Below are 27,821 nucleotides of genomic sequence, written 5' to 3' on the forward strand. Positions count from 1 at the left end.
GCTGCCGGGGCGCCGGGGGCGGCGGGGCGGCGCGGCGGGCACCGGGCAGAGCTGCGGGCACCACCGACGCCGGTGTCACCGCTACTGCTGCCGCCGCCGCCGCCACCACCACCACCGCCGGGCGGGTCCGCGCTTCTGCCGGAGCTTCTTTCGTCGCCGTACTTTCGCGGCCCGGAGCAGGGACACTATGCCGAAGAGAAAGGTAAGGCGCCCCGGGAGTGCGGGGGCGAGGGGCCGAGGGGCGGCCGGTGGGCGAAAGGTGCGTTTCGGGGCCCGGGGGCGCCGGCCGCTCTCCCGTTCCGCAGCCGGCGGATTGCTCCCGAGCCCGGCGGTTTCGCTGCCTGTTGCAAGCCCCCTCCGCCCCTCCCCGCCGCCGCCCGCTGTTTACTTTCCCGGCGCCGGGCGGGGCGGTGTCGCCCCCGTCCCCCGGGGGGTGAAGTCGCTATCACAACTCCATCCACCCCCCCGCCGCTCCTCCTCCCTCCGCCGCCGGGGAGAAGCGCTGCCGCAGCTGCGGCTTCGCCCCTGGACCCCGGCGGGAGGAGTTTCCTGCTCGCAAACTCCGGCGCTGCCGTGGAGGGGGGGGGCGGAGGGGGGGTGCAGCCCCCACCCGGGGCGGCCGGATCCCGCCGCCGCCTCCTCCTCCTCCGCCCGCTCTGCCCGGGTGATGGCTCCGAGGTAGAAGGGAGGAGGGGAGAGGCAAGCCATGTTTAAAACAAACTACACCCTTCTCCTCGCCTCCCGCGGCAGACCCGTATGTACCAACTCCGGCGCCCACCCGGGCAGGGCCCCGGGGGCGGGGCGCGAGGCGCCTCCTGAGGGAGCGCGCGCGGAGCCATGGCGGGGCCGAGGGGCCGCGGCCGGACCCCGCCGCCCGCCGCTTTGGGTCCTGCCCCCCCCGCCCCCTTGCTCGGGAGGGAGCCGCTTGCGGGGGCCGGTTGCGAGACCTCCGTTCCCGAAGGGAGAGAAACTTGGGCGGCCCTTCAGCCGGCGGGCGCGGCGTGGCGGGGTTTTGTCCTGCCCCTCTTTGCTCTCGGCCGCCCCGGGGCGGGGGGGGGGGAGGCCCTGCTGGAGCCCCGCGTCGAGAACTTGCTGCCTGCCTTCTGCCGGCGCCGGTGGAGGGTACTGAGAGACCTGGCGATCGTAACGAGATGTGACAAAAAATAATAGCGGCAGCCCTTGAATTTGAAGTGACAAAAAATAATAGCGGCAGTCCTTGAATTTGAAGTGGGTTAACCGAGGCAAGGCAATTTGCGTTCTGGGGGGATTTCCCAAATGTCACCTGTGACCCCATCATACACCGTACCTGGGCTAGGGCTCGAATCTATTTGAATCGAGTTGCGCGTAGATGATGGCTTCCAGGTAGCTCGACGTTCAGTTCTGGTCCTTTCCCTATGGGAGGTGTCAAAATGTCAAGCTGTCAAGTATGCTGCTGAATTATTTAATTCATAGTTAAGAACCCGATTGCTGTTCTGAAAATGGATGCAGCCGTGGGGTTGACTGCATTTATTTGGATAATGGGGCATGAATTTAGTGAAATGTTGGGCAGTTTTTCCTCTTGCTCGTCCGTCATTGCACCCTCGCGTAGGCCTCACGTGCTTCTGCTCCTCGCGTACTGTTGCTTGTCATTAGGAAAAAGATGAAAATTAGCCTGTGCCCGCAGGACTTTCCATGACTTTGGAAACCTTGCAAACTTCCTACCCCGTTTTCGTTGCCCTTCTGTGTTCTTACACTATGGATAATACTTTAGGCTGTCCTTCCTAAGAGCGGGTAGAGTTAAAGTCACTCTTGTAGGTTTTTCTGGTCTGTTACCAAATGTTTACAAAGAGAAACCATCTTCAAGTAGTAAATCTGTGAGAACATGTCTCCTTTCTAGAAGATTATAAAACACTAATAAAAACATTGCATATGGGATCAGAGCAATGGAGGTGAATTTTAATGGTGCAGCAAATTTTAATTTACTTAGCATTGTGCAGGTAAACGTTTAAATTTTAAGATTATGTATGAAGTATGGGTTTTGGCAAGTACTGGTTCCAGGAAAAGTGAATGAAAAATGGCTTTGCTTTTTGAGAAAACCAGAATTGCTGTAAGTATTCTACAGTAGTCAATTTTATTCCAGAATAACATCCACAGAGTGAGAAGTTAGTGGTACAGCAGTAGCTGAATAATTACACCAGTCAGCTTCCACATGGAGACATCATCTGCTGCTAATAGTCAATTCTTGTATTAAAATTTCTAACTTATAAAAAGGCTGCTAAAACTGAAAGTTTTATAAGGAAATAAACATTGAAAGTTAAAATAAGAAATTTTCACAGTTACGGGGCTAAGTAAATAAATAGTATTGCAGGAAGGGCATGATTGCACCTGTACCTGTTTTTCTGTATGCCTTTGTTGTCTAAACTGGCTGGTCCTTCTTGTTTGCTTTTCTTTTCCTCTCTGATTTATTTCATCTCTGTGTAAACTGTAGTCAGTTACTAAGTTCCTGGCCTTACGTCCATTATGAGTATCATGAACAAAAAAATGTAGGCTCTGTCCCCTTCTGTAGAGGGCTGGTGGCCTAAGGTGTTGTGGTATCCTCAGTCATTGGTTTGAGGGTCATGGGGAAAAGGAAAACGTAGTGTGTGTTGGGATGGTGTTAAATACTGTGCTAAAATAAAAAGAGGTTGAACTCTGGACTACTCTGGTCAGATTTCTGTACCCTTTGTCTGATGTAATAACATGTTGTGGTGTGAACATGGCCTTTCACAAGAAGAATGGCATGCTAGTGTGGGTTAAACCAGAACGCTTATTGTGGTATTGATAGCAATGAACGCCTTGAAATGGATTGAGATGTTTTGTTTTGTGGCTTGTCTTGCTGGTATAAGCTCTTGGGTCATACTGGAAAACTCTTTGACTGTGAAACAGCCCCAGTAAAAATGTCTCAGTGTTAGCCATGAAAGGATGAAGAACCATTCTGTTCCTGATGACAAGAATAATCATGGTACGGTCACATACACACATGTGCATAAGCATACACACGTCAGCTTTAATGTGATCGTCATAAAAATGAGTGGTACTTGCACCTCTATGTAGAATTTGGACCATCTTTGAGGGATATGAATAGGTCGTGTGGTGATTTGTCCAGTATTGGGTGGGGAGCCTGTCAGTTAGCTGGGGTTGCGCTCCGAAATGACCCAACTTGTTCTTTAATCTGACTCTATGCAACATGACCTGCACCTCGCATGTTGTTTTGAAAACACTTGCAATAGAATCAGATGTGAGGACGAAATGCAACTTTTTCTTAATTTTCTTTTAACGTAGCATCTTTAAATATTGCTGTTGTTTCAGAGCAAATAAAAAATATCGTGGTCTAATTAGCTGTTTCAGTACGCTGTTTGCTGCCTGCTTGTAGTCAAGGATGTTAATTTCTGCAGTATGGTCAATGCTGTGAAAATGTAACGGAGAACATCTGTGGCAGGTTCCTGTTCTGTTATGCAAACTCACTTTGTTTAAAGTTAGAGAGACTAGTTGGTTATATTTACTACAGAAAAACAAACCCTCTGAATATTTTGCTTGGAATGCTGCTTCTTCAGTGGAAGTTAGAAGGTGCCATATTCCGGGGTTGTCCTGTCATAGTGCATTTAGTTACACAGTCACGATAGTTTTTTTGGGGGGACTCTTACCTTACTAGTTGTTTTGTCAGCCAGTTATCCAATAAGTGTATTTTCTGATCCTAGGGGTTAAATGCACGTTCTTACACGTACGAACCTAGAGCTGTTAAATTCTACTTATGCTGTTTTGTCTGAACCTACACTCAGTTCTCTTTGTGAAATCCTTCTGTTTGTTTGAGTTTGCATTTCTGAAGTGTCATGAGTATTCAAAGAGAAATGTTGTTCTTCGTCCACTGATAGGGAAATGGGGCGCAGAAGTAAATGGCCGAGTTGTTGGAACGGTCTCTTCTTCTTGGATTCTCAGGTTAGGATGTCTGTCCTGATTTTTTATTCCCCGTAATAAGCACCTGCTGTGCTCTGAATGGTGTATTTGTTGCTTCTCCAAATTTGTCTTCATGCTTTGTGGTGTGAAACTGAGGAACTTGCAACAGTAACTGGTTCTCTAAAATTTTGTTGGAGCAACTTGTATGTGATCAAACACTGATTAACTAAAGGAGCCGAGGGTCCTGAAGATGACAGCTATTTGCTGTGGCTCTGAAAGATCCCGCTGTCGCTGTTTGGTCTGTGTAATGAGGTGTCGCTGTTGTGTGAAGAGTAGCAGGTGAGTTTGTGTTTATAATGCAGCAGTATGAAGCACACTGAAGTTCTGTTCAGCTCCACTTCATGTGCTTTTCCATGCTTTGATACTTCAGCTGTGCATCAGTCCATGTCAATTCAACATACCAGCATCAATGTAACATAGTGTGTTTTTTTTCTGCGAAGGTTGTCTTCGTTTTGAAGCGACTTGGCAGGTAAGAAGCTGCAGTGATGTTGTGGGGACTTGCACCTTGCCAACAGCTTGTTTCGTCACTGAGGTTGGAAGCTCTTGGTCTGTAGCAGAGGCATTCTTCAGTTTATCCATGAACACAGCTAATGGGGACACGCTCTGTTAGCAGTGGGACGTAGAAACGGGGGTGGTTCCATGTTTTATTTCACGCTCTGGAGGTGGTTATAGATTGGAAGTGAAAAGGGACTCCGTACCAGATCCAGATGTCTTGGCTGCTGCCCTCTCCCTGTTCTGTCCCACTTCTCTCTCCAGACTTTTTCTTCAACTCCCTCTGCTTCTCATGCTGACTGCTTCCTCCGTTCTCCCTGTGCTATGTGAGGAATAAGAGCAGAAGTCAGAGCTCTGGAAAGGTAGTTTTTCTTTCTGCTTTTCCCTTTAGATCGATCCTAGACCATTCAGTAACTGCTGGAAAACAGGCTAGGTAACAGCAGAAGACAATGTTCTTTGCATCTGTGTCATAAGGTACCTCTGACTTTGACAAACTCCTACCTCACATGCCAGCAAAGTCCTCAGGTGAGCTTCTACCTTTGGTACCCTTTGCAGGGACAGGTAAAGCGATGGCTATGCATACATGTGCTTAGCATTCAACGGAGCAAACAGAATAGAGATCTCGGAACATCTTAAAAGATGTCTTCTAATACAAGGGAAAAGAGTGTTTTGTCACTTATCAATTTTAGCAAATGTACCATTTGTACTAAATTTGTAACTATTGAGAATTTCAAATCTTGATGTGTTAAAAGCAGTGTATAAGACTGCTTAGTTGGCCTGCTCCAAGTATCTGATGACCAGGCGGACTCAAAGGATCTGCATCTTTCATAGAAAAACTTAAGCAGAAAAGATCACAAATTTTTATCTGCGTATGATACACTTAGAATACAGTGTAGCAGTGTTGAATGGCACTGAAGAAAAAGCATAGGCTGCTATGCAATGTTGCAATACATTATGTTTACAGGCCTATTAAATAAGTGCAACAAGTACTTGTCTACATTTTATATTGAAGATACACTTTAAAATAGTTTAGAACTAATTATATAATTTTAGCTATGACTGTTTTTTAGCATTATGGAGATTAAAAGCTCATTGACTAAGGATTTATAGATCTAAAATGTTTCTGATTGTTTTATGCAAGTCTGTAAAATCTGACCCATTTATCAACAATTGATAACAACGTATATAAATTTTCTCCTTAGACTACACTGAAATACAGTTGGACTTAATGAATGAGCAACCTAACAATTCTTAGGTTTTCACTGAATTGTCAATTAAAACTCATTCTTAATGCTCTTGGGCACATTAAAGCATGATATCTGATGAGGCATAGCCAGTAGTACAATCTACTTTGTAAGTCATCACCTCTGAGTTCAAAGCTAACCAGGTGCAGGTAATCTTTTTATATACAGTACATCAACCTACTATCAAGGGATAATATTATTTTGTATTGTAGAGTATCGGTATTGTTAAGCTTGAAATAGTCCAGTGTGTAAATGGAATGTAGCAGGTATACACTATTTAATATAAGACTTTTTTTTCTTCTGTCTTGCTTGAAAAACTTCTTTCTCTGCCACTTCTCCCAAGTAGTAGCTGTGTATAGGCCCGGCATGTTCCAAGGTGTATCCTTGTTGTTTCAGAGAAATTGTATGAAGCTGGATTTTTCTTGACGTGATTGTAATATTGTCTTTTCTGTAGAGTGTAAGTAAACCAGATCCAGAGATTTCTCTTGGAAATTAGCACTTTGTAGAATCATAACGGCCACCATTTATTTTCTGTTCTTTAACTGCACTGAGCTAGCACAGTAATTTATCCCATGGTCCAGTAGCCAGAAGGGTGTTTTCAGGTGCTGGACTTATGTTTCAGGCCAAGATCCTTTTAATGCTAGTTTATTTACTTAACTGGTTTGAACGTGATTTTGCAATTTTTTTTTTATCCTGGATCATTTTACTAATGCAATTTAGAGATGCTGCGCAGTGGCACAGTGAACCTGTTAGAAGGGAGTAGGCCTGGGAATGAGCAGCTGGCTGCATGCAGAAGGAAGGTGCTCTTATGCCAATTTTATTGTCAGCAAAATTGGCAGTGTGGGACTTTACAGTTTGGACTGTAGTTCAACAGATATTTCAGGCTGGTGTGTACAGGCCAAAAGAAGCAATTCCAGATACTCGTTCCTGTCCTTACTCTGATTTAGCCTGTGGGATATCGCGTGTGTTTGAGGTAGTTTTTGGCCAGACCTGTCTGCTGATCCCATACCTTGGCACAAAGAGTTAAGCTTATTGGCAGGAATGATTAGGTGGGGAAGGGCAGAACACTTCTTAGCAGCAGCCAGGCATTCATCAGACAGCAGCCTTAGCCAGCCTTTCTTTGATTGTCCCTAACTTGGAGTGCATAGAGAAGTATTATTTAATTCATCAGAATAATAAGAACTACTCAGTGGTCAAATTGTGTCCTTGTGCCATTGAGGGGGAAGCATTGGGTTTGTTTTTTTGTTTTTGTTTTATTTCCTCTTGGTGTCATCAGAAATTACCAGTTTTCTATTATCTCCAAGTTACAGGAGTAATTACAGCTCCTGTCTTCCCATAGTAAAGAGTGGGTGTACTTGGTAACAGTCAAAGTTTCAAATATAAAATCCTGTGTTCTTTAAGAATGTTGGGATCTGTCTGCACAAAAAAATTTCATATGTTCCCATCAACAGCAGCTTTGTTGGGTCTGTTGGGTAGGTTTGCTTTTCCCACCTAGCTTTCTGCATTGTCCTAATGCTGCCCAAGTTAGTAGTAGCAGAGAGTGCTTCCACAGTTGGAGATCAAGTCTCTGATGAGATTTTTACCTCTGCAGTGTTCTGTTCCTCTCAAGGAGAGTTGAGAAGAGATGTCGGTGCTCAGTTTGGAGCAGGAAAACATCCTTTATCTCTGCTGCATGGTTTCTTCCTTATCCTACTTGCACCCTCTTGAAGACATTTTACTTTTTTCTTCTCTGGAAGCTGCATTTAGGTTGTATATGAAGCTCTCCATTATTGCTGGTGTAGTAGAGCAATACTACTGTTAACCCCAGCTGGAGTTATTACTGGGATGTAAGAGGTTGGTGTATCTGAGGCGTTGTACCATTTATAGCTTTGGTACCTACCTCTTATTCATGGACCTGCCATCATCATCTTGGAGGTTTGATGTTCTGTAGCACCAGTTAGTTGAAAGAACAACGAAAAAGATTGTTGCGGTTTTTTCAGAGTTATATCCTCCTGGGGGAGGAGAAATTATACACTTATTTTCAGTCATTCATTTTTCTTTGTCAGAGGTGGCTATTTTCAGGAATCAGTTGTTATTGAAAGTAGTTGTCTAAATTTAACATGTAAGTAGATGATAATTTTTTTTTTCATATTTTTTTTCAGAAGTACTTTGTGCTGATTTTGCTTTGCAGGTCTGATCAGTTCTATTTAGATACAGATTTCGGAACCTAATCTTCAAGGTTTTAAAAACTGCCTCTGTATGTAGCCTTGCATGAGTTGATCAGCTTCATCTCACTTGCAGAACTGGCATCAGCTTTGAAAGGTGAGAGAAATAGTATTACTAGGGGTTGGACTTCAGCCATCACATTCTTTGAATCTGCCTTTTTATTTTATGGTGGCAGTAAAATGGTTAAGCAAATATTGAGACAAGAATTTAGTTACTAGCTGAATTCTCATGTTTGGTGTTCAGGGGAAACTGAACAATTTCAAATGCACTGTACTCACTGCTCCCATGGCTGATCTGTAGTTTTCAAAATGCAGCTGACTACTTCACTGTCTGGAAAAGGAACTGTCTGTCTAATTTTAAATCACAATGCTGTTTTTTAAATCTGAGCCTCTAGAAGCTGCTATTACTTCTTCACTCTGCTATAGGTAGAAGATGTCATATTCAAAAAAACTACAGGGAAGACAAACTTGGAAGGAAAAATAAAGAGCCAAACCAGCTGTGAGACTTTTAAAATGTCCCATCAAATATCAATGCATTTTAAATTAATTTGATCAATCTTTGACCTCTTTTCAGTGGGAATAGCAAAACCTCAAACTACAATGAAGGAATTTCCTCTTTTGGAAAAAGCATTTATTGTGTCTGGTTTTGGATATCTAGAAATACCCCAGGCCTAACTTGGTTTCTGTCTCTTCCGTCTTGTCTGGAAGAGCATAAAGCTCACAGAAGTTACCTGGTAAGAGTTAAGGAATTTAATAAAATGCATTTTCTGAACGTACGGATTTTCTTTATAACCAGGCTGTCCGTATTCTTATTTCCTTATATGTTCTTTGAAAATATGATGTATATTAATCAGTCTCTCTGGCTTGAATCTCTAAGCAGGAATGGAGACTTTGATCAGGAAATGTTTTCCCTGATTTTTTTTTTCCCCCCACTAATTGCGTGTTAATACTAGGAGATATTAACGGTCGTCTTTAAATATAAACTTTTAAGTAACATTTGTCTCCTCAGAACTTTATGATCTTGACATTCTCTCCAAAATAATTAGAAAAATATTCTTCTCTTAATAGATGTAAGATGGAGAGATTTTAATTCCAAAAATGACATATTGTGTAATATTTAATTGTAATAGTTCTTAACAGAAAAAATTAAAATAATATATACTTAAAGAATAAGTATTTAAGCAGGGGTTTTTTTTTGTTGTGTTGTGTTTTTTTAAGTGAATAATATATGTACGTATATATACAGTATATAGAAAAAACTGCCACCTCCGATTTTTTGGAAGAGAGCAAGACATATAATTTTTGATAAGTATTTTAAAAATCTAGCCACTAACCAGATGTATTCTGTACTTAAGGTTTTAGCAGAATTACTTGTTTTTTAAAATAGTGGCACACGTTTCCCTCCCCTCCCCCCCATCCAGGACCAGGTTCTTAGTAGAGGAAAGAAATGAAGGGGTGTAGTAGGAAGAATACCTGATTTCTTAAAGCACTTCTCAGGGAGAATTAATTTTATTTGCAAAGTTCATTCACATTGGCTTGGCAGTGAGCACTGTTCTATCCATGGAAAACAAATCAAAGAAGTAGCTATAAACAAAGGTTAACGATAAGATGCTGGAGGAACTAAATGAGGAAACAGTGGTTAGAAGGGCATTGCAGGAGTTGGTGTTAAATCAGTCAATACGTGGTCTTCATTGATCTAAACCGAGAAATAAACAGCATTTTAATTAAATTTATGAACCGGTACAAAATTCAGAGTTGCTCTGAAGACAAATGATGAGATCTAGCACGTATGGAGAAACAATTCATTGAATTAAATTTAGTCTAATGCAGAGTTCTGTTCGAAGGGAAATGAGGGGGGAAAATTTTAGGAAAATAGTGCAGTAAACCCGGAAAAACTCTTAGGACTTGATATATGTCTTATTTTCTTGCACTGTGGTTTTGTTGAAAGCTTTTATCGTATTTTGGTTGGTGAAAAAAGTTGTTGGAGGAATGACCAAAGCATTACATCATGGAAATTGCAGCTAGAACAGCAAGCCAGGAAAGTATCTACAGGCAAATCCCACTGCAGGCAGCGTATTGAGATATGGCTGAACAAAACAGCTTGCAAAGATGGGAGGAAGCACTACAGAATGCTCCAGTGCTAGGAACGTTTAGGCTTTACGCCCTTCTAACTTCTAAACGTGGTAGCTGGAATTAAATTGGCATCTGCTTTTTTTTTTTTTGTCCCTTTCTTTCACATGGGTATGAAAGGACTAATTGCTGTTCTATCATAGCCAAGGTATTGAGTTTCAGCCGGTAATAAGATCCTTCAGAGAATGAACAATCTATTTCATTTTATAAGCAAGCTTCTGTACTGAGTGTTACTTTTCACATACGTGTATTCTTATTCTTTGTGCTTTTTAATGTATTCCTTTATAATAGTACAATCTGTTTATTTAAGTACAAACAAAATATTTATCCAGAAGCTGCTAACTGTGAGTTCAAACACGTACCTCTGGATTTCTCAGACAGACATCAGTAACTTCACTGCTTTGTCCTCCTGCTTACATTCAATTTCAACAAAAATTGAACTTTTTTGTTTCTTTTGTGGTGCATCTCTACCGGGCAACCCAGTGTTAAGAACAATATAAAAAAAAAAATTGCTTGTATGTTCTATTAAATGTTTCCTTAAAACAGTTATCTGGTTTTCTGTTTTCAGCTCAACAGTTCTGTAATGGTGTTGATGTTGCAGGTACTGCAGTATTGTCCTGGTTTGTGGAAACACCAGTTCTTACGTATACTTCACAGCTGGTGAAATGAAAGAATTGTGTATACAAACAAGCTCAATTTTAATATTCCTTTGATTTTTTTTTAATGTTCTGTATCATCTATTAATATTCCTTTTTTTTTTTCCAATCCTTTCAAAATAATTTCCTAGGTTGCCCTTAAAAAGGGATGGGGAAAAAGCAAATTTAAAAAAAATCAGGTTGCTGATAGATGGGGAATCTTCCATGGAGCCTACTAAGTTAATCCTGAGGTATAAAAGTTGTGCAGCTCTGACAGATCTTACAGAGCTTAGCTACAGCTTAATTTACAATGTTATTGACAATATGTAGTGCTAATTGAGGTACCATACAATGTGTGGTCATCTGATCCTAAAACTTGCTATGAGTTTAAATGTCAAAAGCATACGTAGAGTTAGCCAGTCAGTCTTCTTTCCTTCTGTGTACCTCTGTGATTGTAAAAAAAAAAAAAAAAGCACCCCAAAAAAACCCAAAACAAAATAAAACAAAAAAATCGCCCACTATTTTCTGTGTCCTTATTTGGTTTTTTGTTTTATCTGTGTTGTCTCTTGTAGGCATCCATACAGTATCAGGCACAGCAGGCTGATAAGGACTACTTTGAGTATAATACAGGCATATGACAGAGCACAGCTGAAGTTACTGAGGTTGGAGTATTGCCCTTGTCAAGTGATTCAGTGCTTGCATTGGTCTTTGATTTTGCTGCACAGAACTTGCAGTGTGGACAGTCCCGCTTCTGACTGGTTTACAATGTAAGGCACAGTATCCAGGGGGCATTTTAATGTGACTGGGGTGTCATGTGAAATATGGTGAGCTGTAGCATTACATCATGTGGAAAAACGTGCCAAGGGGATGGGTTACTTCATACATTTGGTTGCTTTGAAACCAGAATTCCTTCAGTAGTTTGCCACCAGGACGAAAGATAGGGGAAGGGTTCCTGTGGAAGAGTTGGGGACGAGGACTTTAGGGTTTGGTGGTATCTATGTAGAAGTCCTCTAACTGCCAGATACTAGTGCAGACAGTCACTGCTTGTGGCATGCCAAGTTCTGTGGGAACTATTCTTGGCTAAAATCCATTCGTGTACAAATCTCTCTGGTCCCTAGGGAGAGGAGAAAGTACTACAAAAACTAGCATGAAGGTCCACATCAGCTGAGACTCACTGGAATGTCTAAGTAGGACTCACAGAAGGGAAAATAAGTTTCTGTTCCTCCTTTAACAAATATACTGTAGCCATGTCTGACATATGTATTTTTTTGGTGTGTCTGTAGGCTTAAAGAGTCCCAGGCTCCTTGTGTCTGCCCCGTGCCACTTCATTCTTGTCTGTTGTACTGGCTCAATTGTTGGTGCAGCTGTGCGGCAAAATTATTCTGCTGGAGAAGGAAGACTGTATGTTTATAATTTGTATATGTATTTATAATATTTTTTAAATTTTTTTAAGCAGAAGGCTGTTTTTCAGCTGGATTAATTACCTTATTCATGCCATGGCCTCCCACGCAGCTCTGCCAGCATACTGGGGAGCCAAGGCCCAGGGAGGATGAGAGCAGCCTCCGACCGCCTGGACTTGCAGTGATTGCAGGGTGGAGGGAGCAGGTCTGAAACGGAAATGAGAGCGTGTCAGAACCCCTTGCTCCTTATTTACACCTCTGAGATTATTACTGTGCGTGTCCCTCCATGGAGAAAGTTGCACGGCCTTCAGACTTGCTGTTGGATTTTCTAACTTGAGAGGAAATGCTGGGCTAATTAGCTAACTTAACTGAGGTATGTTGTGTAATATATCATAGTAGTATACAGTGGTTGTGGTTGTATTAAGAGTATTTTAATATAACTTTTTTCCCGCCTGTGGTTAGCTTCAGGAGCAGTTTTTCAAATCTGTTGTGAAGCACTAATATTGACATCTAAAATCAGGCTGCCCTGGCTGTCAGAAATGTAGGAGACTTGTCTTTCATTTGTGCTAAGGAGAATGGGGTAAATTACTGTGTGCTAACTGTGCAATATTGCAGGGTGAGAGTTGCTCCTGGGCAATTACTGCAAGGCTATCAGCATGTGGCGATGCCGTCTCGTGATGAGTTAGCCCTGTTTCAAAGCTCTGTGGTTCCTGTAAGGGAAGCAGGGTAAACCAGCCTGATTGTGGAGCGTCAGTCAGCTTCGTTTAGTTTATGGTGAGCTTTTTAGCCTGGCTTCTGAAGGAAATAAATCATGCCATCTTTCGGTCCCTACCCCTGTAAATCTTGAGCCTCTTGGCCACTGTGAGGAAAAGATTATAAAATCTTAGAGGACTTCCACGTAAGTAGGTGCCCAGGACAGGAAGGATGCTATTGAAGTTTGGTCCCAGGGAATGGGTGCAGTGCAAGTTTGTTAGACTTGAGAAAATTTGTGTAGGAGAAACAAATGTTATGAATTCATGGACTATGGAAAAGCTATACCCAGAGCTTGTACCGTGTGGTGAGCTGAAGAGGGAGGTTGTAGGAAACAAGACTTTGTTTCTGACAGTGAACATGGAACTACTTGGTTTTGTTTTCCTAATGGCTTTTAATGCTCCTACTATCACGCCATCATTCTGTAGCAACTCTTTAGTAACCAAACTGAAAGGCTTTTAAGAATGCAAACCTGAAACGCTCCTGCAGGCAGCTGGTGAGGCTGCAGTAGCGCAGGGAACGGCCAGGCTCCATTTTGGATGCCTGACTGTTGCTATTCCGAGTTGCTCTGCGCTGCGCAGTGCTGCTTAACTTCCTGCTGTTTTCTAGCTACCGAGATGATCAGTCCTCGGCTTTTTTTAAGGCAGCTGCTTTTGTGGCATGCTTCCTTTTTATCAGGAGAGCGCACAGTAACAAAGCCACGTTTTATTCTCTCGTGGGGGTGTGTCTTTCTGTAAGTATGTGAGAGCCCAATGTCAGGAGAAGGCAGTGGTCAACTGCTGCAAACCAGCTGGTCTTTTTCTCTGCTCCAGACCATAACTGTATAACATTCTGTGTCAAAATCTGGTTAGGGTTTGGGTTAGGATTAAAATGGAAAGACAAAGGAAAAGATAGCTAGCCTGTTCCTTTGCTGACTGAAAAACAAAACAGCAACCAAATTGCCTTCTCTGCTGCCTGTTAAATGCCTTTTTGAAATACATGTAGTTCTTGCAGTTCTCTAACTGCTGCTGCTTACTGTTTTTCCATGAATCGCTTGTGCCTAGGTGGAAACCCAGTGATTTACAAAACGTGAAGTAATACATCTTGAGTTGTAAACAAAAAACAGAAGCTTGATTCCCCCTCCCCCCAAATCTTCATTTTCCCCACCCCTTTTCCTGTGATTTAACTAGTATTTCTCTAGTACCTCTGGAACACCAGCGTTAGAATGGTCAGGTTGGTACTTTGCTCTTGTGAAGAAACATGTTTGTCCCTAGCTTTCCTGTCGATGTCTTGGTGTTTAACTGATTTTTACTGTTGTGATATAGGAGGTGAGATGAGGGAAAGATACTGTTAAAACTTAGAGCTGAGTGAGCGTGAGGCACAAGAAGAGTAAATGAGGTAAAGAAATCACTCATTTCAGTAATGCTGTGCTTTTTTTGGTTCATTTCATTACTAGTTAAGTTCACGTTTGGGAAGAAACATGTTAAGTTTCTCAGGGATTTCAAAAGCCCTAGTAGAGCAAACCTCAGATTTCCAGTTCATACGGTTGTGCTACCAGCTGCTGATTAGATGGAGCTCCCACTGGAGACGGTGGATGCTTTAGTTAATTGGCTAGCGGGACCACTGAGGGGGAGGCTGTGCGATACAGTATGTGTGTACCTGGTGATGATCAGTCCTTGTGCTCTTGCTTGGAAAATCCAGAATGGCTTTGGTACAGTGCTGCTTGTCAATACTAACATAAATTTGCCAGGCTTCTGTAAGTTGCTGCAATGCAGAAAGAACAGTCTTCACCATAACTTTTGTGTTGCTGTTGCCTGGATGCTTATAAGTCTGTAATAAAAGCACTAACTTAATATTTTCTTTCAGTCTCCAGAGGGTGCTGAAGGCAAGGATGCAGCAAAAGTAACTAAACAAGAGGCAAGTATATATATATATATATATATTTTTTTTTTTTTTTAATTATTTGGGCATGTAATTATTTAACTGGAGATCTGTAGTCTTGCAGATCAGAAGACTGTGCATTGCTCTGGCAGTGCTAGTGAGGTGTTTTCAGTGGGAATGATGACAGTAAACCACATTTGTAGCTTATTTGGCATAATTTGTTTTCAGTGTACTGAGGATTCGTACAACTTTTATTAGTACACAAAATATATTTTGTTCAGAAACACAGGTTTGATAGACAAGCTCTGGTGGATCTTGTGGCAGGAGCGTAGGGTGTTAATGCCTGGAACTGTTGCTGTGTCTCTGGTGGGTTGGCAGAAGATGGTTAATGCGCACACCTCAGCCAGTCTACTTCAAAACTCTTTTGGCTTAAGTGACTGGTGGAAGGGTGTCTTGAATTAAGATACCAGGCTCTCAACTGGAGCAGCTGACACAGTTGTGTGTTTTCTTTGTCTGAATTTGTTCTAAGGGGATAGTAACTTCTGTCAGAGAAGGCAAGGAGACAGCTGGTGGTACCTTGGCCTCTACAGTAAAGTTTGCTAGTTTTTGTGTCACAGCCCTTAATGTGAACTTAACCAGGTAGAGAATTATGAGGATTAATTTTCTTAGGTTGCCATCTTTTGTGGAGGACAAAGTTAAATCAGGGCCTTGAAAAGAATAGGTGAATATTCAAATGAGTTAACAATTAATTGTTCTTCTTGTAGATCTTTGTGTGTATTTCAACAGGAAGAACAGTCTAATGAAGTTTTTTGCTTTCTGAATTGAGAAGTTAGCTGTTGCTCAGTCTGGCAACAATGGTTACAATAAGCTCCTGAAAGAAACAGGTAGAGTAGAAAGGAGGTCTGAGAGGAATAGTTTGTGATACCTCAGTATCTTCCTATGGAATTTCGTAGAAGACAAATTACTTCCTTTTTCATAAAGTATGAAAAGGCTGACTAAATCATAGTAAAAATATAATTTCCTTTGCTCTACATGAATGTTTTTCTTTGTCCAAGTTTAAGTAGTATTTGTTCAAGAGCCAGAAGAGTGAAAGTTCCTTCCCCTAAAAATGTGAGACCTGATTGTTAGAATAAAGAAGAAAGAGCAAAAAGCTGACAGAAACACACAGGCTCTCTGGAGAGAGCCCGCTGACTCTGAAATATGAGAACTCTTACAGTAGTCTTTCAGTCAAGGTGAGATAATAGTGGCTGTTGATGCTACAGAGGAAAAGAAAAGAACAACCCACATTAAGATAGTCTCAGTAGATACACCTGTGGCTCTTGGTGTGTGAATGAGGAATATAGTTGTAGGACTAGATAAGAAACTGTGGGAGCTCTTGGAGTAGTTAGAACTTATGCAGGAAAGGTGGCTTCCATCTGAACCAAAACAGATCTGTGTGAATGGCAGCAAGGAGGTCTTCTGTAATATTTTAAACTAAGCATCTGAACGGAGACTGGCAAGTTCTTGAGAGCACATAGGGTGAAGTCAGAGCTCCCTGTCAGGGCAGAGGGTGGGGGCTAGCGCCATAAAAGTTTGCATCTGAAAAGGTAAAGAGCAGTGTTGACAATAAAGTGCTGTTTAATTCATGACTGAAAACAGGCAGTCAAGACATAATATAAAAGCTGCAAATCTAAATCTGGGCAACTTGGACTGTTTGGCTTTAAATGAGGCCATTGATATAATGGGCAACTCAGAAACTTGTTGGGACACTGTGACACCAAGGCACAAGTCATACAGGGTTGAGAGCTAAGTTACGTTGGTGGTAAAATGGCTTTCTGTTATGTGTCTAGATTAATTCTGTTTCTCTCGATTGATTGTATCAATAGGTACAGCAGAATCCTTTATGGATTCCCAAGCCACATGTAAATGGGAAGCATATAGTGTAGAAATTGTGCCAGGTATCACGTGACCAGAATAATAAAAGTGTCAATGTGATGTTAAGGGAGGTCAGAGGGGCTCTGAGAACAGAAACAATGTTGATGAAGATTTCGGTTACCCTTCAGAGATTTGGTAAAAGACATGGGATGGCATTACAAAGACAAAAACGTTAAAACTATAAATGCTTGCTTCCTGGAGGAATAAATCAAAGGATCAATAAAAGGATAATCAGCTCTTTATTTGGTCCTCAGTAGTATGTAGGAGCTAGTTAAAAAGACAGTTGTCAGGGAACTGTTCTGTAATTGTGACCATAATATATTCATTCAGGTTCATTCTCCTTGCAGGAATGTAAGTCCAAATAAACTCCACTATGGTAAGATTTGAAATCAAGGAAGGGAATTTTATTAAAAGTGAGAGCCTATTAAAAGGAGCAGTTAAAAAGTTTAATGATTCAGGTGACAGAGCGGTTTTGTGGTACGCTGTGCTAGAGGCTTGCAGAAATGCATGTTATGTTTCGGGAGATCTGTTATTTTTGAAAGGTGTGTTTTGTATTGATGGAAAATAAAGAGGAAAGGAGCAAACCCTCCAGCATGGCAAATGTGAAGCTGAACAACAGTAAGAAGCTCTTGCTATGGAGAACTCTTAGGGAGGTTCTCACAGTGGAGCCTTTTCTCATGGGCGTAGAGTATGGAGGACGTTCTTTGAGTGTGAGCGAGAACTAAACAGTATTTACCAGCAATTGCCAAACTGTTAAGTGCGATATGTAATTTACTGCTGGCATTGGCGTCAGTACCAGACTAACTGAAGGTGATGAAAGGCTCCCAGGACTTTAGATAAGGGATTCTGTAAAATACAGCTTGTGAGTCTGACTTGCAGAAGTAGTTTGAAAAAAAAAAAAAAAAGTGTACAGGGTCAAATGTATGATGGGAGGGTGGACACGGACGTTGCAGAGAAAAGTCATACTTCAGGCAGTTGAGTTGTTTCTAGAAGTCAACAGGTATAAGAATGATATGTAAAGAACACTTTTTGATAAGGCTCCCCAAGCAGGTTCATAAAGAAACTAAGCTAGCATGGATTAAATGGAAGATCGTCATAAGATTTGGTAACAGATAAAGATAGGAGAAGAGACTAGAGAAGTAGTAGTTAGGTTTTGTAATGGAGGAGAATTATCAGTGGAGTATTGGAAGGATTTGTATTTGGGCTTGTGCTGCTGAACATATTTGTTAATGATCTAGGAGAAGAGGTACGGGAGAAATGACAAACTTTGCTGAAGTTTACAAAAAATTACCAGGGTAGTCGGACGTGAAGGAGACTGAGAAGGCTGTTATGTCACTTATGACTAGATGATAAAGTATCAATAGGAATTCAATATGGAGAAATGCGAATTAATTACACAGTGTGGCAGGGAAGACAGTGATGATCACCAAATCAGCTGTTAATCAGGGCAGAGATTGTGAAATCACAGTGAATAGTTACTGGCAAATATCAGTTCTTCTAAACAATAGGTAACTAGAATATAGGAAAAAATACTAGACAACAATGTGTGAAACATCAGTGTATCACAAGATAATTTTTTTTGTGCTCCCAGATTTGGGACTACTAAATGACGTTCACCCGACTCTTAAAAAGGCCATGGTAGAATGAAAAGGATTCCAAGTATAGTGGGACAGAGGATATAGAGCAGCTTTAAAAAAAGCGAACCACAACCCAGATTTTCTAGGATTCTTGACTCTATAGAACAAAGGCATGATAAAATCATCAGTAACGCAGAGAAGGGCAGTCAGGGTTACTCATGTAACCGGAAAACAAGAGGAGTATGTGAAAATAAGAGGCAAGAAGTTTGAAGGAAAGACAACAGAGGGGGAAAGTTTTGCTTTTTGTTTTCCACACAGTGCATAATCCTATTACAGAACTCATTGCCACAGGATGTTAGGGAAACTGAAAGTGTAAGCAGGTTCAGAAGGTTATTAGACAAATTTATGGAGAAAATGACCCTTGGGGACTACTAAACACGTGAGGTGGATATAATACCCAGGTTGGAAAGTTTGCAACTGTAGATTGCCAGAAGCTGGCGCAGGAGGAAAGTGCAAAGTGTTCTTCTGTGTCTGCTCTGTTTCACAGTCTCTTTCCGTAGGTGTTTGCTGGTGGGCAAGTGTCAAACAGACTGTTGGGCGAGCTGCTAGTTCCTGACTTACTACAGCTGTTTGGAGGGGGACAGGGGTTTCAAAAGCACATTAAAGTGTGACCTTTGCTGACTTGACTGCAGTTCCCTCCTTATAATCAGATAACAAAAAATACGTACAAACTCTGAATTAGAAATAAAATTACTTACCTGTCAGGCATTTTTAAGGAACCGAGGGTTTACGCTGACTTTTTTATGGCAATACAAGCCTTCCATGAAACCGGTCATGGAATGGGAACTGTTTGGAATATGGGAGAGAATTATAATTTATCTAAAACAACATATTATCCTTTAAAAAGTGGATGCTAACAAAACACTCCAGTGCCCAAATGCTGAGGGATAGAAATCGTCAGTTAAGAAAACAGATTTGTAAAAGAAGATGCTTTGAGCTACAAGTTCTTTGATCACCTGACCAAGTGAAATACTTTATTTAACCTATTGTAAAATAGTGCTAGGCTGCTTAACAAGCAGTTGATGTTCAAAATTGCCAAGAAAAGAGAAGTTTACTTTGTTGTTGTTGTTGTTAATGATGCATAAATATTTGATAGCTGAAAATATGTTTAGAGGGTTTTTTTTACAAGACTTCTATTTTGCTGGATGCAAATCTGAACTATTCACTACTGCTTTCCACTAAGAATACATAAATGGCTCCAATGAATACAAATTACTGCATTCTTCAGATATTAACAACAGCTTTTTCCTGTTGCAAGATGTGTGGAGCCATGTTTTTTCAGCTCAACTTAAATGCTTAACATGTAATTAAGAAGATAGTCTTGATTCACTTTGTAAGCTGTGTTACACTGGATATTTTTTGCAGTTGAGTTGTCCCTGTATTTTGGCTACAAGTGTGATTCCAGTTTTATGACATAGAAGAAACTTTAACTCAGTTTAATAACCATGCTGTGTAACTGGATCGTGGGTTCATCTGTTTTAATGAATACAAAAATATTATGAACAAACTAATGAGCCTTACAACTATTTCTAAGACTTAACTCATCTTCAGTGATAAGTTTGTGACAAAGAACAAAGTGAAATAAAATTTAATCAGGTGTGTTGAAGTGATAAAGATGGAGGAAAGCAGAATATTTTTCTTCTTTCTTTTTGAGAATTGTGTTCAAATAGAAGAAATAATTTCGCCCTCTTGTTCTGCAGCTGTCCTTGTGCACCTGGACTCTCAGATTGAGTGTGTGGGGAACTGAGGCAGTGGAAGGACTTAGTTTCATGTTTTGAAATTTTAGCACTCCGGTATCCTCTAGGGAAGGATGTTGACTTTATTCAGCTGTTAATCAGGTGGTATTTTTACCTAGTATTACAAGTAGCATCTGCTAGATTATAGAAACATCATTCTAAGTATTTATGAGAAAGATTCAGTGTCCTGTGCACAGGTAGTCAATCTTGCTGTATTTGTGAACCTTTCATAGAGCAGCAAGGAACTCAGAAGTACTTATAAAATGGGGGAGCAAGGGGAAGTGTTTAACCATATGGAGATTTAGACATTATAATTCCCGAACAACGTTTCTTAATAGTTTTTATATCACTTTGTCCTTGTAAAATTTTGATCATCCAGAATGATGAAGATGTGAGTTGTATTTGGCAATAGAGACATATTTTGGTAGGGGGATATTTTATACTGTCACCATGAAATGACTGATAAAATGTTGCTTTGGGTACTGTTTACTGTAAGAGTATAAAAATGTCATCTTTTTTTTTCTTTTTCTGCAGCCCACAAGACGATCAGCAAGATTGTCAGCTGTAAGTATGTGTAACACCTTTTGGTATATACTTTTTTAGGCACATACGGTTTCTCAGACCAAACAGGTTTGTCCTATTTTGCTTGTTTCATTTTTTTTATTATTGCTGAGAGATATTTAAGAACTCTGGAGCTAAAGTTGTCTGTGTTTTCTTCGTTTCAGGTTTTGGGTTGTTCTGATAAAAGATGTATTTTCCTCACCCCATTGCAACACTGTCTGTAACGTGCAGTATTGACTTTGTACCGTTTTGCAGGCTGATGTTAGTTGTGGAAATGCAACTACTTCCTTGGGAAGGAGAAAGAGCTGTCCTTCAAGGACTTCACTTGATGCCACCACTAGTATTTGTTTTTAGTTCCTCTTCTCTGTTAGAACATACTTGGCTCTTTTTTTTTTTTTTTAAATAGTTACTACTGATCTCCACGTTTTACTATTAGAATGACCCCCAAATTGCTTTGACTCCTAGATGAGTGAGCTAATGAAGATAGGTGTGTACAGTGATGAGGTGCCTTTGTGCATTAAGATTTTTCAGTCTTTTTTTCTAGGTGCATACCAGTGAGCAGGAAATAAGGGAAGGTGTGGGGTGGGGGAAGCTGGGGTGTGGAGGTGGCTGGCTTCTGGTAATATCTCTAACACATGGTGCAACTGAAAATGTTTTATAGAAACCTGCTCCACCAAAACCGGAACCCAAACCAAGGAAAACCACAAAGGTAAATACTCTTCTTTTTAGTTGCCATCATTGTAGCCAATAGTAAGCAAGTATACTGCTTCTTTGTATTGCAAACAGTTCGATTCACAGCGTTTTTGTGAGGCACCAGCTACCCTGCCCTCCTTGTCAGCTCCCTGCCCCCCTCCCCGGAGAAAAAACAAATTAGATCATTCTTTTCTTTCTGTTCCACCCCTTCCTGGCCTCATTACTGGCTCAAACAAAATGTCTTGCCTGCTTGATATGCAGACCATGTTAGTTTATAGTGAATTCCTAGTTCAAGAAGAATCTTTACCTTTCCTACACCTTCCCTGAAATGTAGAAGTTTGGTTGAGTAAGTTCTGCCTGAGACCTCGCAGTTTATTCAATAGGATTTGAGATTACTCTGTGCCGTGCTGTTTCCTTGTCTAGAGGGGCAGTACTTCATTTCATAGTGAGAAACTCCTATCTGTTCTTGAAGCCTGGCTGTTGCTGAGAATGCACAATTGTAATTAAATATATTTAATTTCACCTTTAATTTGAATGGTTTGGGTTTTCTAGGCCAGTTACAGTCAAATTAAAATCTTATTAGTGTCTGAAATACCTTCTCAGGATTTCTGCATATAAATCATGTACTTCAGAAATTGTAGATTTATTTGTGCCCAAGGGGAATGTTAAGTAAGAGTTAACTAAATTGCTTTATTGGAAAAAAGCATGCTGGAAACTTGAGTCTAGCACTCCTCACGCTTCAGGTCCTTCTATTGGTGTCTCAGTTGGGCAAGTATCAGGATACAAAGTCCGTATATGAGAGTAAAACTCTCTGAACACTTTATGATTTATCATTGAAACTGCCAGTTAAGTCTTGTTGAGTCTATCCTGCTCCCCTCGTAAAAAGAGTATTAAGAAAGAAGGGAATATGGTACCTTCTGTAGCTTCGTGTACATGTTGTGTAGTGAGCTCGGTGTTACAGAGTTAGTGCAAGCTGCATGAGAGACATTTGAAGCTTATTTCAGGGAACTTGAATCCTTTATGACATTATTCTATGTAACTTTTAAATACAGTAATCAGCTTTTTTCCAGACTCTAACAGGATCACATTTTAAGGACTGTATTAATCTTGGTCTCCTAAACAGAAAACAGGAACTGTGTACTATGAACCTGCTTGTAATCAACCGAAGATGGTACAGATTTGAGATAATTTTTAGTGCTGAAAGCTTGCAAATTACGGATTTACTAAGTCAAGTCCTTAGCTTGTTCCTTCATAGGTGAAGAGGTAGGACTGTACTCACACCACCAATAAGCTGCTCAGTTAACCACCACAGCTGCTGTGTAACGTTGAAGCTGAAGGGTGAAAGGAGTAATTTGGGCTGCCCAGAAACTAGGATTCCTGGCAGTCCCTCCTCACTGTCCCCCTCCTGTATGAGGATTGTTGGGGAAGGGTGGCTAAGGAAGGGAGGCTGACTTTAATATCTCTGTTCACAGCTACTGTTGCCATTTTGCATGGAGAATTTGGAGCAAATGATCGCATGGAAGATCTCCGCAGTGTTTATCAGAATTACTTTAAATATTAATGTAAAATATTCAGTTAAATACCATTTAAATTTTCATCCCATTGCACTCAAAATCCTTAACCTATGTTCCTACTAGCCTTAGATCACAAATAGAAGTGTGTATGTAGAGCAAGGATTAAAAAAAAAGTAGACTTCAACATATGGATTGTTTGTTTAAGAGCAGATCTGCAAACGAAACTGTAGCTGTTGGAGTAGTTTCTTTTGATAAATTCTCTGCTTTGTGTTGCTGCAGATGGATCTCTTTTTTTATCAGTGTTTGCTTCCCTAGTGTGTTGGTTGGTTCTTTCATTGACGTGGAATGAACATCACAGATGTTATCAAACTAACAAAAGGACAGCCAACCAAAATGCTTAATTTTTAAAATCTAATTTAATATTTCATGTTAATTGAAAGTGTAGTGCTGTTACACAAACTTAGGTGTTTGTGCTTGGCTGAATAAGTTTTCGGTATACCGTAGATGGATTTGTTCAAACAGATATCTTGCACGTACGTCTGTATACAGAGCTCTACCAAAATAGTTTAAGGGAGTTTTGTATTCCTGTAAATTAGCAGAAACAGTAAAGAAGCAGACATCAGCATTTTCTAGAAATGTGGAGAGTCTATATAACTTTTGTGGATATACATTTTCCAGGTAGTCTTTAGCTGTTTTTCTGTTTCAGTCCAGCATATGCAGCTTGCCAAGATTTGGTTTCTAATTCATATGAAGGTTTTTTTGATAAAGATGTAGGGTGCTGGCTACTCACACGTCTATACCCATGTTTTTAATCTTCTGTCAGAAGGAACCTGGAACAAAGGCCAACAAAGGTGCTAAAGGGAAGAAGGATGAAAAGCAAGAAGCTGCAAAGGAAGGTACTACACCATCTGAAAATGGTGAAAATAAAGCTGAAGAGGTACTTTCCACACATACCTCCTGCTGATTGAATCAGTGTTTTTTAATTATTCAGCCTTTCAGACATTGATAGCATGTTCATAATGTTTCTTTTTATTGCCCATAATGTTATTGCAGATTCGCATCTCTCGCTCAACTGTTAGTGTTGCAACATCCAGAGGTGCCCCACCCAGCACACTGTCAGTAAAAGGGCAGATTGAAACAGTGAAAGTTAAGGGTACGGTAGAGCATTCAGCATGTGTGCAGTGAATAGGAACAGGTAGTAGTGTGGTGCTTTTCAGTATGAACAATGGAAGCCGACAGGTAAGGCTTGTATTGCTTTTGAAAAGCTGGGACCGATAATTTGAGATAAGTGTGTGAATGTACCTGTTCTGTTTGTGTAAATGTACTATGGACATAGGTGTGAAAATGAGCTGTTGCAAATAAGAAATCAAAGGAGTAAGGGTAGTTTGGGTATTTAGGTATGCAATGGCAAAATACTATAGTAATTACTTTCTTTTTTTTTTTTCTCCGCAGGCTCAGAAAACTGAATCTGTAGGTGACAAGAATGAATGAAATATCATGAAAATTTTGGGTTGATTTTATGTACCTCTTGGACAACTTTTAAAAGATATTTTTATCAAGTATTTTGTAAATGCTAATTTTTTTAGGACTATGATAGTTGACATATTAAACTGTATATGAACATTTCCCTTCTCATAACAGTGCTTTTAGAAACCCATTGTTGCCAAGTAATATAAATATCAACTTAATATTGCAAGGTATGTGTAAAATTGGATCAGCATTCCATACACTTGCTTTAAGAAATTAAGTCTTGTGCATATGGTGATGTTTTTACTGTGCGTATTTGAATTTTTCATGCAGTTTTTCTAGAGCAATAATCAGTGGTGCTTTTGTACTTAGGGTTTATGTGATTTTAATGAAACATGGATAGATGTGGCCACCTGCTGACTATTTTGGGTTCTTTTAATGGATTAAAATAAAAGGTCTCCTTGCCTGCAAAACTACAGCCTCCTAATGTTTTCTCGAAGTCTGAGGAATGCCTTACTCATACTTTCAACTGTTACAAGGAAGCCTAAACTATTTGCATGCAGTCTGTTTGCTTTTTTGCTGATGTCTGATTAAAAAATACCCACACAGGAGTAGCAGGCTGGGATTTTCAGTGACCCACAACTTAAGGGACTTACAGATATATTTCTGCAGATACAGTGTCACAGGGTGAGTAGAGTTGCCATACTCCATCAGAATCACGTGTCTGTAATGAGCTGTCGATACGGAATGAATTGCTTGATTGATAGAGATGTACAGTAACTGTTAAAAGTAGCTTTGTTTCTCCCCCGCTCCCTTTTCATTGACTAGAGAAGACTTGCATCGTACTCTGTGGAAACCTTCCTTCCTATCTGCAGCCTCAAATTTAATATAAATAGTAATTGCTGTTCTGCTTCAGCTGAGGACAGTTGTTAATACATTGAAATCGCTGTTAAACAGTGCTATATATTTGGTACCTGGTAGAAATGGAGCAATGAAAGCTATTTTTGAGGTGATTGTGGTGATACGGTGGATTAGCTAATGATTTTATTTTTTAGTGTCCGTGTTTCAACTCTGCAGCTCATTCGAAGCACCTGTTATAATTTTTCTCCTTCTCTTTTCTCTAGGGGCCCTGGTATTTCTAGTTACTTCTGGGATGGGAGGGGTGAGAGAAAAGATGTTCCCTGTTCTTCAGTAGCATTGATTTGTATTGCTCAAGTGGTGGCCATTATGTCTGAGGATACCTTTTGCTTGTTGAAGTCAATAAATAAATGACTGTTGCCTGACCTAGCATTTTGTTTATTCTTTGGGAAGAAATCTCCAGTTGCCTTTTGTAATTAAAACAGAAAAGAAGCCAAGCCTCTCTGTACTTAAAAATTGAAGATTGATTACCAAAACCCTATATGCTAACTAGAATAGTAGTTAAGACCTGCGTTGCGATAAATGCCACTGCCGCTCTAGTGATAGGCTTGCTACAGCCGAACAAGAGGAGGTTGTTCTCTGCATCATGAACTTAGTCTTGGAAGAAAATTTAAACTAATTCTCTGATTCTGATGATGGAAGGCAGAGGGCTGCAACAAAACTTGCAGCCTAATGAGAAGGAAAGTCCGTATTGTTACTCAGCGGTACGTACTTGGAAGTCCTGCACGGTACTTTTGCTTTCTGCTGGACCCTGTTGAAAGTCTGTTAGTTTAGACACGGTGGTCATGGGAAGTGTGACGATCTGAACTGCTTCACAGAATCGTCCAAGTGCGGTTTTGAAGCGTTTGCCAATTTATGGGTTTATCATTCCTGTGAGGAGGGGTTTTGTGTACTCTAATCATTTTGTGTGGGTAACTGAGAGATCAGTTGCCTAATACTCTCTAGACAGCTGGAGTTCTTGAAATGACGCTTCTAACTTAGATTTAACCTAGGCATATGAGGATCACAAGACACTGACGCCTCTCTGGTCACGCTTATTTTAGGAGAGCTCTTTTTACTAAATGCCTAAAAAGTAGGCAGCAGTTGAGTCCTTAAATTGGTCACACGATGTCCTAACCTAATAATTCTGGCACAAAATTCTTCTGTCGGCTCGACGAGACCAGGAGACTCAGCTCAGTGCCACAGAAGCATTTAAGGGCAGAAAGTCTGCTTGGGTGAAGCTTAGTGAAATACACTGTCCTGCTGATTCACCTAATGTTTCTGGGGGTTTTTTAAAAGTGCTTTGTGAACGTGGTGCTTTCCTGTCTTTTTCCTCTGTGTCGGGTTTTCGGACAGATTTTTCAAAGCACAGTTATCAAGTTCTAGAACACATTTTTTAAAGTGAGAGTGGTCGCGCATTCCAACATACTTAGCTAGCGTCTTTGCGGGCAGCTGGCGAGCAGCAGAGCGCCTTCAGGAAGCACGGGAGGACTTCAGTTTTGGAGTGGCACTTGAAAGTGCCAGGTGCTGCATCTCGGCCGTGACGCAGCTTGCATCACCAGTGTGTTAATGCCTGGCTGCTCCACACTTGAACACAAGGTTTGGAGGGATCCCTGAAAGTGGTATTTGTCCTTTGCAGGGTGTAACAGATGGGTAGTTCAAAGTACATTTTAAAAAAAAAAAAAATTACTGGGAAGGATGGACTGGTTTTAAGTGTAAAGAAGGCAGGTATGTCAGAAATGAGACTTAGTGAATGAGAAAAAAAAAAAAAAAGCCACCCTTGGGTAGCTGAAGGTCCACCTTCCCTGAGCTGTGTATGATTTCTCTGGGTTGTTACTTTCTGCTGCTTCCCTGTCCTTGACTGACCTTGGGCTGATGACGTGTGTCACCAGGAGGTTACACTTGGTATTTTGTATCTCCAAATGGCAAAGGCAGCTTTTTCTGAACAGAGAACTGTGGAGGTGAGACGCAAGCATTTAAGGAGAGGGTTAATGGAAAATTAATCTTTACGCTGAACAGGAGTGAAAGTTAAGTTGGTTTGCTACATTTTGCTCAGCTCAAAAGTTTGCGTGTTATTTGGTCTGTTCATAACTACAAAAAAAGTGAAAGGGAGAAGGAATAGCAAGGAAATAAAGATCCATTATTAGAATAAATAACACATATGTAAAGAGTTAAATTTCAACTCGGAAACATTTTGTGGGTGGTTTTTATTGTATGCTCAGTTCTGTGATTTTTTTTTTTTTTAAATGTAGTCTTAGAAGGGGAAAATAAGATCCCTTAAATGTGTAAGGGAGAACATGGATTAAAGTCAAACCAGTTCTATAATCTGAAGGTATACATTGTGGTAACAAGCCTCCACAGCCACAACATTGATTACATTTCTACTGAAATGATACAAAATTGATATAACCCTAAGGATGTTATACAGCTGAGAAACAGGTGGCTGTTCTGTAAGGGTAAGGTGTCATCAGACGAGAAAAGGCAAAGTGACTGGCGATGTGAGGGAGGCTGTCTCTTCCGAGTAAGTTGCTGCTGACCTGGCCACCGGCCTGGACCTGTGTTTTCACTTGTATCATAGTATCTGGAATACTGCTGGGCAGCTGACTGGTGTCGGATTTAAAGTGACAATCTAGCCCACAGTGTTAATTTACATTATATAAGTCAGTAAACATCTGTATTTGAAGCCAAGCACAGAAGGGTAGGGGAGACTGTCTC

The 27,821-nt window shown here is 40.8% G+C and overlaps 1 protein-coding gene across 4 annotated transcripts; it reads left to right on the plus strand.

The window, feature by feature from the left end:
• Positions 1 to 25,492, plus strand: HMGN3 (high mobility group nucleosomal binding domain 3). 4 transcript variants are annotated; one of them, XR_012763232.1, is made up of 7 exons: positions 692 to 754; positions 14,673 to 14,723; positions 20,509 to 20,538; positions 21,197 to 21,244; positions 23,566 to 23,679; positions 24,195 to 24,896; positions 25,334 to 25,492. XR_012763232.1 is itself a non-coding variant. In XM_075414470.1 (6 exons), exons 1-6 carry the CDS (start codon positions 188 to 190, stop codon positions 24,231 to 24,233), a joined length of 297 nt encoding a protein of 98 aa, XP_075270585.1. In that variant the 5' UTR covers positions 1 to 187; the 3' UTR covers positions 24,234 to 25,492. The 4 variants fall into 4 exon arrangements, 3 of the variants coding, with proteins under 3 accessions (XP_075270585.1, XP_075270584.1, XP_075270586.1); XM_075414470.1 differs by lacking the exon at positions 692 to 754 and adding an exon at positions 1 to 202 and having other exon boundaries at positions 24,195 to 25,492; XM_075414469.1 differs by having other exon boundaries at positions 24,195 to 25,492.
• Positions 25,493 to 27,821: the final 2,329 nt, after the last annotated feature.

This window comes from Opisthocomus hoazin, chromosome 2, assembly GCF_030867145.1.
Source record: "Opisthocomus hoazin isolate bOpiHoa1 chromosome 2, bOpiHoa1.hap1, whole genome shotgun sequence".
Classification (NCBI taxonomy): Eukaryota; Metazoa; Chordata; class Aves; order Opisthocomiformes; family Opisthocomidae; genus Opisthocomus; species Opisthocomus hoazin.